General features: G+C 36.8%; 1 protein-coding gene across 2 annotated transcripts in view; it reads left to right on the top strand.

Moving 5' to 3' along the window:
- RYK (receptor like tyrosine kinase) overlaps window positions 1-12358 on the top strand; it is a 91934-nt gene that overhangs the window by 64761 nt on the left and 14815 nt on the right. For both annotated transcript variants that reach the window (XM_059064160.2, XM_059064161.2), the window contains exons 11-13: window positions 4622-4754; window positions 5712-5821; window positions 5982-6141. In XM_059064160.2, the coding sequence (XP_058920143.1) occupies window positions 4622-4754; window positions 5712-5821; window positions 5982-6141 (403 nt within the window). The remainder of the gene's footprint in view (window positions 1-4621; window positions 4755-5711; window positions 5822-5981; window positions 6142-12358) is intronic.

The following is a 12358-nucleotide window of genomic DNA, read 5'->3' on the forward strand; positions in this document are numbered from 1 at the left end:
AAAATACTTACAGTTCTGTATATGAAGAACTTTTTTTAAAAGCTTTCACAGAGCTATAACAAGAGATTCTATCTTCTGAGCCATAAAGGGCGTAATTATAGTATCACAATGTGCAGTATCAATGTTTGGGCAAGATTTTTGTTGTTGTTTTAAAGCACTATACAGAGTCAGCTTAATTTGTGTGCCTACTGAAAATTTGATCACGTATGTTTAAAAAATGGAATGGTGACCATCATTGTTGGAAGATATTTATGGACTTCCAGGAAAAAAAAGATAGAAAGTGATGTGTGCAAAAGGCATTATGCATTGTAATTTCTGTGTACTTTGAGCAGTTACTTGAGTTCTGCCAGAAAATAAGATGACTATGCAGAGTTTTATTTTTGAATTTTATTTATACTTTGGTTCATAGTCAAAAGAATTTGAGAACCTAAAAAGAAGGCAGCTATAGTAAGATCAATAAAATGGTAATGAAAATGAAATTGAGTTTTTTGGCATTGTGATGGTGGAAAAGAAAACAAATAAGCCAACATTAAGGGATTGAACATAAAACAACTCTTAGCTTCTGGGCAAGGAAGGCTGAAGGAAACATTAAAGTTTGATACATCTCAATATTAGAAGGGAAGGAAATGTACATGTTTCTTGTAGAGAAAACTTTCTGGTTTCACATTCTGAGACAGATGTCATTAGCTTTATTATATACTTGGGACATTGATTAAGATAATGCACAGATATACTTTTTAGTTTCATTGAAAATAAAAAAGCCAGAGACCTTTGAAAAAAATTGACCACACAGTAATGAGGGACTAAAGATGTCCTGAAGGGTTAAAGTCATGTGATTTAAGAATGTTACCTTCCATTGACCTGATTTACTGATTCAATCCAAGGATAGAACTCATTTGCAGAGGAATGGATAGATAACTTACCCTTTAGACTATATTTTCTAAAAAAAAAAAAAAAAAACACATTTTGTTTCTTCTGAGTAACAAAGCAAGAACTGGGTAATGATCAATTGGGAATGTCCTTTTTGACAATGTTGGGAGTACTTGATTTATTATGCTGACCCTAGCGGGAAGAACCAGAGTGTTTAATACTAGTATGTAATGTTAACCTAGTACTTAGGTACTTAGCCAGTATTCTTACCTTGACGAAAGGTCTGTACCACATCAGCACAGAAGTGGGTGGCAGGGATAAATACAGACAAAGCCAGGAGTTTTCACAAGAAGCAGTTTTATATCCACAGTAGCCCAGAGGTGCTTTGGCTGAAAAATGTTCAGAGCAAGCCAAGCATTTGCAGCATTTTCTCAGGCAGCTTTAAGCTATAGGATTTTCCAGCATCCAACTAGGATGAATTAGTAGCCCCAGGATACCCTTAGGTGGTGGAATGGGATGACTTACTGAATTAGGGTTATTTGTTACTGTACATTCAGTGATTAGGGAATGTCTTCTAAAGGCAGGTTATGGTTTGATCCTGGTTAGTTGTTCTTCCTCATCCTAAAGTGATACCAGGACTCCAAGCAAAGCACATTGTCAATATGTAGAAAGTATATGGTTCTTTCTACTCACTGTAGCAATTAATTTCATTTTTAAGGGGGCTAGGGCCTATAACACATTTCTTTTGACCCCTGATGTCTAGACTGTTCATGGCTCTGTGTATGCATACGTTCTCATTCATTAAGTGCCCATTTTGCACTTGGAACACTGCTAGGCATGAGGGTTAAAAATGAAATAATGATTTTCAGTGATCATATTATATAATTTATCAAGCAAACTCAATACACTCAGCAAGAAATGACACCTGGTTTCTGATTTTACCTTTTTTAAAAAATAGTTTTGGTATGTAATTCATCATGTTTACTTCATGTTTTAACATTCCATGATTAAGAGTTTTAAAGTGTTGAAATATTTTAAAGCATCTTGAAATTCTTTCTTTTCATTCCTTTTTCCACTGGAATTTTTGAGAATAATTTTTATTATAATTTAAAATAGCTGTATAAATAAAAGATAGCTGTCGATCTATTTAAATTCCATCAGACATGCTTTATAAAAAGTACTCAAGCTACTTCTGCTTGTACTCTGACTCCCCATTGGCCCGAGTGTGCCTGATGACGGGCACTTTGCTGAATGACTCATGGCTCTCACTCTGCAGGCACGGCTTGGCAAGACTGAGAACTGGACCAGTTCTTGCCTCAAGTCCCTGCAGAACCTGCCTTTGCTCTATGGCACCTGCTTCTGCCTCATCCACTCTTCTTATAGATCCCAGATCTTCCTCTTTATCTTCCTTTCCTTTATAAACTGGGCAGAATGAAGAGCAGCCATTTGTTCTTGGAAACATTTTCATGCAGCTTGTTACTTCTCCCAGAGGGCTTTTAATCCTCTGGTGATAGAATAAATGATTTGATCTCATCCAGCAAACTTCCTGTGTTTGAGTCAGATTCCTTTAACTTTGCTCAGTGAATTTCAGTCATGAGGAAAGGTGCAGAGAAGTAATTTTGGGAGGGTTAAAGAGATTGGGCAGGTAGGTTCAGTTAGACCTGAGTGCACACCTGCTGTAGTCATTTTTTTCCCACTTTTATTGAGAAATAATTGACATACCTCACGTATAAGTTTAAAACATACAGCATGATGGCTTGATTTACATATATTGTGAAATGATTACCATCGTAGGTTCAGCTAACATCCATCTTCTCATATAGATACAATAAAAGGGAAAGAAAGAAGAAAGAAAATTTTCCCCTTGTGATGAGAGCTCTTAGGATTTACTCTCTTACCCACTGTCCTGTATATCACACAGCAGTGTTAACTGTAGTCGTCAGGTTGTACGGTACATCCCTAGTACTTACTTATAACTGGAAGTTTGTACCTTTGACTGCCTTCCTCCCCTTCCCCCTCCCTCCATCCTCCTGCTGTAGTCATTTTAGTGTGTGTGGGACTTGGTGTGAAAAGAGGCTCTGTCTTGCTCCCCTGGGAGGGAATGTCCAGTGATCCAGTGGAAAACACAAGGTTTTTAGAATCAGATGAAGATTTGAATTTTTTCCTCTATGTGCTTGCTGTTTGTCCTTGGTAGGTTACCTTACCCCTTACCCTCTTCATGGATTCCCTCTCCTGTAAAGTGGGACCAATCATCACTGCCACTCTTGGGCTGTAATGCAAGCAGAAGCCTTACGGAGAACTTGCCACATACAGGTTTACTGACCTCTGAGTCCTCATTTTCCCGGCTCCTCAGGGTCAGTGCTTTCCCTGTTAGTAACTACTGCACAGCAGGAGGGGGGCCCACAGCTTTCACTTCTGCACTGTTAGGCCAGAATTGTGTGACTGTGGTTTTAAAAGAGATACATACTCAATTGAGACAATTTAGGAAATACAGAAACGCAAGGTAGAAATGATCTAAAGTCTCACAACTCAAAAACAACAACTCTTGGCATACTTCTGTGCAGAGTTGTATTTGCCACCATATTTGTAATTATCCTGCAAACATATGTGAATTTTGTATCTTGCTTTCCTATAAGTAAGCTTTTACTCATATTCTTGTAACATCCCTTTGTGACTATTTGTTATATACTATCCTATTATTTGGCTGTACTTCCTTCCTTTCGGACAATCTTGTTTGCAGCTTTTACTAGTAATACTGCATTAACTGTCCTTGTTCATATAGATTTCATATGTTTAATAATTTCCTTATTAATATCCTTAGAGGCAGAATTTTCCAAGGAGGAGGAATGTTTTTCAGGTTGTTGTTTGGTGTTACTTATCAAATATTTATTAAATGCTTATTTCTGTGGCACAGAATACAAAGCATTGGGTGTAAAAAAGGAGTTCACTTTAGTTTTTGCCATCTAGGAATTTTCAGCTTAGTGGGGGAAATGAGGTAATTATGTAAAAAGTTACATAGCCTTGGGAAAAATTAACAGTTATTTCCAGGTACCAGTGGAATAGGTGTCATTAGGCAATAGGATGAAAGTATTTATGGGTGCCATGGAGATTTTAAAAAGAACAAGATTTTCTTTTACCGCATGCTTGGCCTTATTTGTATATCACAGCAACATTGTATGGCTGGTGGGATCCCCATGTTAAGAGGTATGGAAACTAAGGCCAAGAGAGATGGTCACACAGACAGTAAATGGTAAATTTAGGATTTAGAAATCCCATGTGACCTGCTAAGAACTTCTTGGCTTTTTGTGACAGTTTGAAGCTCTTGATTATCGTATTCTTTTCTGCAGACTTGCATTGGGGCCCTTTTTTTTTTTTTTTTTAAGCGTGATAATGAACCAAATGGGCTGTTATCATATGCTCATGATCAAGTCATTTTTTAGGTCCCTTTGATTATCCTTTAGAGTAGAGATTTAGTGTGGCTAGAGTGTCTTAAGAGAATCTGGTCCACAGGAAACAACTTCTGAGTTTATAATTTTTCCCTATCAAGAAAGTGGATATGTGGAAAACATTAAAGTCTAGTCTAAAAGAGCATTTATAATTTTACATTTTTAATGGTTATATGTTTTTAAGTAAATTTCAGATTTTCTTGTTTTGTTTTAGGTCATCTTTATTTTATTACTTTTTATTAAAAATAACCCCCTGAAGTTTCAGATTTCACTTGTGTTTCTCCTGATTTCTTATTATTTTATAGAAATCTTCTTCCTATTACCCATGTCTGTATAGAAGAAGGAGAAAAGCCCATGGTGATATTGCCTTACATGAATTGGGGGAATCTTAAATTGTTTTTACGACAGTGCAAATTAGTAGAGGCCAATAATCCACAGGTGAGAAATATTTGCCCAAATACCAATTATTTACCAGTAGCTTCTAATAATATCTTTGAGGGTAGATGTTAGCATTCCTATATATAAACTGTTTAGAAGTCTGTAAAAAGAAACTCAAGTTGAACCAGAAGATATTGCTAACCTGTTGATTTAGAGGGAGATGGTTTGTGATTCCTGTCTTGAGGCTTACACTTTGCTGTTGCTGAAGGTTTTCCGTGTATAACCATTGTGTATTATTCATAATCACCTCAAACCCTCTGTGACACCATCTCAGTCATTTTCCTCATAACTCTTTGAAGGTACTTGTACTAGATCTCCCTTCTAGGAATGGAAATAGATCTTACAGAGCCATTTGGTCCATGTTGTACAAAAAAAATAAAAAACCTGGTGGTAGCTGGAGGTGTAGATTGTGGGTGATAATTTGGTAGCCAGGGTTTCCAGCAAGTGGTTGGCAGCCATAGCCCACCAGCATCACCTGGGGAAGAATTTCATTCCTCAACCTACAGTCCTGGCACACTAGCTCTAGAGGAGCACATCAGAGAGAGCTGTAAACTAGCATTAGTTTGAAAATGGTCCCCGGGGGATAACCTCCTAATAAAAGCTTAATATTGTAAAAGAAAAGAACAAGTTATTGAATAATAAACATTTGAAATATTACCCTTAGAATTCAGCATTCATTGAACAGATGTTTATTGAGCTGCTACTGTATATACTGGATGTTGGGGAGATACACCTAACAGATGAGAGTGAAGTAAATGGTAAATTACAGTACAGAATCATAAGGACTGTAGTAGGTATAAGTATAGGAAGCTATGGGAACATGTTCTTGGTCAAGAAGTAGCTTTTTAAAACTTAGTGTTTAGGTGTATTTGGGGATGGAGTAAGATTGTGGAATAAAATAACTACCATCAAAGTTTTTGTGCTAACTGCAAACATTGTCATTTTCTGTTACCACAGGCAATTTCTCAACAAGACCTGGTCCACATGGCTATTCAGATTGCCTGTGGAATGAGCTATCTGGCCAGAAGGGAAGTCATCCACAAAGACCTGGCTGCTAGGAACTGTGTGTAGGTGCCATGAGCTTGTCACTGTCATTTGATATTTAGTGTTCCCTGAATTTGGGTTCTCTCCAGGAGTCACAGTGGGAACTGTGTTGTATTTATGAGTGATTGTGGTCCATATTTTTTCAGTATTCAATTGTATTTGATGTTCATGTCTACTTTTCAGCATTGATGACACACTTCAAGTTAAGATCACAGACAATGCCCTCTCCAGAGACTTGTTCCCTATGGACTATCATTGTCTGGGGGACAACGAAAACAGGCCGGTTCGGTGGATGGCTCTTGAAAGTCTGGTTAATAACGAGTTCTCCAGTGCTAGTGATGTGGTAAGTGCTGGGATCACCAGATATCAGCAGAATGGAGGAGGCTCCAAATGCTTTTAAAATGTTTTTCAACTTTTTAAATCTGATAAGTGTTCCCTGACATTTTTTATTCAGAAAGCAAGTTTAGTTAGCTTTCTAACTGTCAGCTAGTTTGTGGAGATAAGCTGTGACCCAAACCATGGCCCATCACTGTGTGTAATCTCATTTCATCCTCATGATAACCTGTGAGGGGGCTATTAACACTATGAGATAGGTAGATACTATCCCAGTTTTAAAGGTGATGATATTGAAGTTAGGTTTTTTAAGTCTCAGAATGACCAGGTGACTGTCAGATAGTAAAGATTTATTGTTTTCTTTTTTTCAAATGACCTCTTCCAAGTTTTATGGCCTGTGTAATTTACAGTTCCCCAGATGTCACTGTCTTCCTTTTTGTCAGTTTCTGGGTGGTTCTGTCTATTCAAGCAGATAATGTAGTGGGATCCTTTAAACTTAGTGTTGTATAGTTTCAGAAGCCACAGTTACTCGCGTGTATTTTGTAGGCATTTTAATTGTTTTTAATTTCTGCCACTTTTTAGTTTGATTTGGAAAACTAATTTATTTCCCTTATTTCCTTATTTCTCTTGCGTAATGCACTTTATTATTATAGCTGAATATTTAGAGATTAGATAAAACTTCTGCTTATAAAGTCCCCCTGTATCACTCAGTATCTGTTAGTGTTACATGTAAAATTTTATAGAGTAATTTGCTTCAAGGTTTCAGCTATAAAAATTGGGCTTACCATATCATTATATCTTGTGTCTCAGTGATACATCTTATTTATAATATAGGGTTTCCCTTTTACTAAGTTTGTGTGGGTTAAGGACGACTATTTTTTTTTTTTTTTTTTTTTGGCAGTACTCGGGCCTCTCACTGTTGTGGCCTCTTCCGTTGCGGAGCACAGGCTCCAGACGTGCAGGCTTAGCGGCCATGGCTCACGGGCCCAGCCGCTCTGCGGCATGTGGGATCTTTCCAGACCGGGGCACAAACCCGTGTCCCCTGCATCGGCAGGCGGATTCTCAACCACTGCGCCACCAGGGAAGCCCAAGGACTACTCTTTTAATACACAATTTCCCTCAGTGTATTAGTGTCCTGTGGCTGCCGTAACAGATTGCAACAACCGTGGTGGTAAAACAGCAGAGGCTTATTCTCTCACAGTTGAACTCTGGAAGCCACATGTTTGAAATCAGGGTGTAGGCAGGGCTGTGCTCCCTCCAGAGACCTTAAGAGAGAAACCGTCCTTGCCTCTCCCAGCTTCTGGTGGCTCTTGGCACTCCTTGGCTTGTGGCTGCATCTCTCTGCTCCATGTTCGTATCACCTTCTCCATGTGTCTGTCTCTCGAAACTCCCTCTACCTCTCTCTTACAGTGAAACATATGATTGCATTTAGGATTTATCTCATAATCCAGGATATGTTTCTACTCTCAAGGTCCTTAACTTAATCACATCTTTTGTCATATAAGGTAATATCTATAGGTTTCGGGGAATAGAATGTGGACATATCTTTGGGTCCACCATTCAATCCACTACACTCAGTAATTGAAATTACCTAAGATTTCCTTATTGAAAAACTAATCTTCCAATTTAAAATCCTTGAAATAATTTGTTAAGGGAGGAACCCTCTCTTGTTATTATAGTCTTTTAATTTAAATTTTTTTTTTCTTTTTCAGGAGTTAGGTTAGCTATTTGATATATTGTACCTTTCTGCATACCAAGTGTTTTCATGAAATGTGCTCACTTGATGTGAATGAACAAGTTACATATATAGTCTTTAAACTTTGTTCCTGTAAGTGAAGGTCTTTCATTATGCATATCTTCAAAATACCTTGTTTTAACTTAATTTAAAATCAACTACTCTCTGAAAAGAAAAAAAAAGCTTATCTGGCACTTGTGAGATGGGCAGAACAGATATGAGTGATGATGCGAAGGATGTTTTCTGCTTTGTGGAGCAGCTGCAAAGGTTAATAGTGGATGGAAACTTGTTGCCACGGTCTTTCCCAGCCAGAGGCATGGGGCCTTTTGGAGAATGGGTGGAGGTGGGAGGAATAAATCCTGATTCTTAGACACAGAGCCCTGAGGGTTCAGCTTGTATAGCAGTGGGAAACTAGGCCTAGTCTGTTCTTCCAGAGCTGTGATAATAAAATAAAACTTCTCTAACATTAATGTCAAGAAGTTAAAATTCCAAGTAAAGCAATACAAATACGCCAGGCAACTTACATAGCTCTCATAGTTACCTAAAGAGAACCTGGACTTCCTTTGGGGGAAGGAGGGGTTGCTTTTTTTTTTTTTTTTTTTTGTCCCCCCCGGTATGCGGGCCTCTCACTGCCGTGGCCTCTCCTGCTGCGGAGCACAGGCTCCGGACGCGCAGGCCCAGCGGCCATGGCTCACGGGCCCAGCCGCTCCGCGGCATGCGGGATCCTCACGGATCGGGGCACGAACCCGTGTCCCCTGCATCGGCAGGCGGACTCCCAACCACTGCGCCACCAGGGAAGCCCGCTTTTTTTGTTTTTGATGTTTATTTTTCTCAAATGATGTTTAAAAAAAAAGGAAAGCAGAGCTTGATTTAGGCTAGCAGACAGCTGCTGTATTGAATGACAGTAAGGACCAGTTATACTCAGGTGCTTGTTTTTCAGGTTGCCAAATCTTTATTCAGAAGTTCTGAATTGTAGGTGGGATTCTTTACCAGTTTCTACATTAAGCAAAACTGTTTTCATGGGGAAAAAAATTGAGTTTAACTGGTTTTAGAACATAGTTCTAAAACATAATATCAGTTGAATTAGAGCTACATGGTTTTCAAATCCACCCCTTTAGTAGAAAAGCCTGCATCTGAACATTTTTGAATGCAGAAAAGTAAAAGAAACTTTCCTCACGTCTTCTTTGAAAATATCATTCCATATTTGATTTAAAAGATTAATTCACTCATCTCTTTGGGATGTTAATATTCTTTTTAATGATTGATTTTAAAATTTTATGATTTTATTACTCACTGAAATATAGCATAGTTGCCTTAACAGAAATGAGGTGGCAGTTGTGGTGAACCCAAAACTAGTCTAACGGGCAGGAAATAGAAGATGTTTCTTAGATGGCAGTCTATAATACAAAGATGCCATGTAACTTCAAGGAGATTGGGAATTGTTTGATTATTCTCTTAGAAAAGGAATATTGATAAGTAATATTTCAGAGGGGTATGCAAGATGGCCAGTAGTACTGTTAGCTTGCACAGTGGAAGCCCCCAAAATATGCATGCTTAATTTAATGTATTTGCCTATTTCTATGTAAGTATTCCATTGTATATTTAAGCAGTAATAGGAAATTTTTTTAGGAATTATTTTTTATAACACTTAATGATCGTATATTTCACAGGAACTCCAGAGTGAAAATTAGATGATACACTTCAACTAATGAGACTATAGTTAATAATACATTTCTAAGCAATGTGATCTACATCTCTTCAGCTGGGTACACTGTGCTGTATTAGCTGGTAAAGTCCATGTAGAGGATATATGGCTTGGTTAAGCAAATATTTCAAAATCATACTTAGAATTGGTTATTCTTACCATTATATTTTACAAATTTTGCAACAGTTCACATATTTTGTGTAAGAACTTGCCTTAACAGGAGAATTACTTTAAAATCATCACCACTTTTAGCATGTCTTGGCATAAACTTACTTGAAATGTCTGTGTGACCCAAGTTCTTCTGAGCTGTACTTAGAATGTGATGGTGAGAATACCCACATTGATTTACGTTTAACATGGTCAACTCCTAAAATGTGCAGATTTTTCTTCTTTAGATTCTTATAAATTCATTTTCTTTAAAATGTATTTTTCCCCTAAATATCTTTTGCCTTGGATAATTGAGATTGAAAGGAATGGGAATACTGTTCTGTTTCCTATGACTGTGATGGGGCTATTTGGTGTAAAAATCCTGCCTTTCTGTTTTTTGGGATTGAGTATTTTTTGAATTCTTATGTTGAAGCACACGTTAAATTGCTTTTTAACATTTGTATTGAAATGTGTATACATAATCGTTATGCTGTGTTTCCACTTTTCCTTTATGGATTAAGTTGGGGTTTTAAAAAGCTACATTTAATATTCTACTTTCAGGCTGTAAAACTTCATTCAGAGTCAAATGCAAAATAAGTAATGTAACCCCATTCCCCCCAGAATATCTACACATGTAAAATACATATTTTAGCTATTAATGTAGCATCTAACAAATGATATTACTGCCTTGGAGGGAATATTTTCTCTGCCCTTTAAAAGACCCTTAACATTTTTGCATTCCTTTATAGTTAAAAATTCTCCCTGATTTATTTGGAAATACATTAATGTTTTCTGTCTTAAAAATAATACATTGCATTTCTGGGTTGTGTTTTAAGTTTTTACTGGAAGGATTCAATATTTTACTGTGTCAAGATTATTATAATGTTAATATCAGCTTTTAACTGTTGAACTTAGGAAATATGCACAACCAGATTTGACTAGTTATAAATCTCTAATATTATTCTAAGATATGACATCATCATAGCCATTATTAAGAATTTCTGGATATTGTTTTTATTCTGTTTTCATCAGATGTGGTACTGCCATAGATCTTTTTTGGTGACTTTCTTTTCCTTTATTTGAAAATAGATTTCTTGATTTATGTCTTCTTTGAATTATTTAGCTAGTTATAGTAGCTAACATAATTCTGTAAGAGGCTACCTTCTGTTAAGAGACTGAATGCAATCAGGAATACACAATTAAAAGTTTTTTCTTGGTGATTTTCTTGCCTTTATGGTATTACATTGTGTTTACAAAGCATTTTCTTGGGAAAAAAATCAAGTCAAGGAAATGATTTCCATGTTAGTTTTATCAGCGTGGTTTATGGCAATGAGATCCTTTAAGGTATACGAACAGTTTTTAGGGTGCAGGGCATATGAAAGTGTGTTCCTTGACATATTTCTTTTGTGAACATTAGAGAATATCTCCAGAAGAAAGAGAGAAATCTGTAGTTATGCAGATACTCTGTTTGCTGCAGAGTGCTTCTTATTGCTCCTCTTTGTGCAGTGCCATGGAAAGTCACTGCCACAACCCTGAACAGACTTGTGCAGGAGAAACTCACATTCATAATATGCCCACGAAGAGTGGTCTTCTGAACTACTGTGGTATCGGAGAGAGCTATAGTTTCAGAGAACGCTTATTATTTTTAAAAGAATAGAAAACTTTCTATTTTACTCTATTTCTTCATTATTAATTTTAGAATAATACTTAGAGTCCCGTTATTTAATTTGTTTCCATTATGGTTGCACATTTTACACATCAACAATCTTAGACTTACTATTTAAATATTCATGTTAAGATGAATTGATTAAAAGACATTAGAAAAAAACTGGAGAGGTGAAAAAATCATTCAGACATTAGGAAATAAAGATTTAAAGTTTAATATTATTAACATTAAGAAAATATTGTTTAGTTTATGAAATAGTCCTAATATTTCCTGGGAATGAGGAATAAATGGATTTACTTTAGGAACAGTTAATATATTTTCAGTGTGACCAGTTTCTGTCTTGTGATCAAGTAGTTGCACTCAATTTATTTTCTGTATTTAGCTCTCCTTGAGAATAGATATTTTCCTTAAGAGATCTTGTGAACATATCCTTCCTTTACTTTCCTGCCTTGTCCTTATCATTCTGTTTAATATCCTCTTCAAATAACTCCAGTGTTCTGATAGAGCAATGTCTAAGTATCTGATACAGTGGAGGAAAGTACCATATATAGCAGAGATGTGTGATGGCTTGGTAGGCATCCAATATTAGATCCTAGGACAGATTTGGTCTCTTTTCAGTCATGTAGGATACTCTGTGCCTAAAGATTGCAGATTTCTGAAGTTGAGTTAGCAACATATACTAAATTCGATACCTGATGCAGTCAGAATGCACTTTCTATATAGTCATTGTACGCTTGGGTACATTTGTTTACCTGGAATAGAAAAGTATTAGCCACAGTGATAAGTATAAAGGATTATTAAGATTTTTAGGTGATAGTTTACACTGAAGAATTGTTAAAAAGAACCCTTTAAAGGTCACTTGTGTAGATTTATTAATTGGATCCTGGCCCCTGGCCCTTGCCTCCACTCAGTGTTCCAGGGGCCTGGCCCACCACTGTGCATCCAGTAAAGCTTTTTTAAAGTAACATAATTCT

This window comes from Kogia breviceps, chromosome 5, assembly GCF_026419965.1.
Source record: "Kogia breviceps isolate mKogBre1 chromosome 5, mKogBre1 haplotype 1, whole genome shotgun sequence".
Lineage (NCBI taxonomy): Eukaryota > Metazoa > Chordata > Mammalia > Artiodactyla > Physeteridae > Kogia > Kogia breviceps.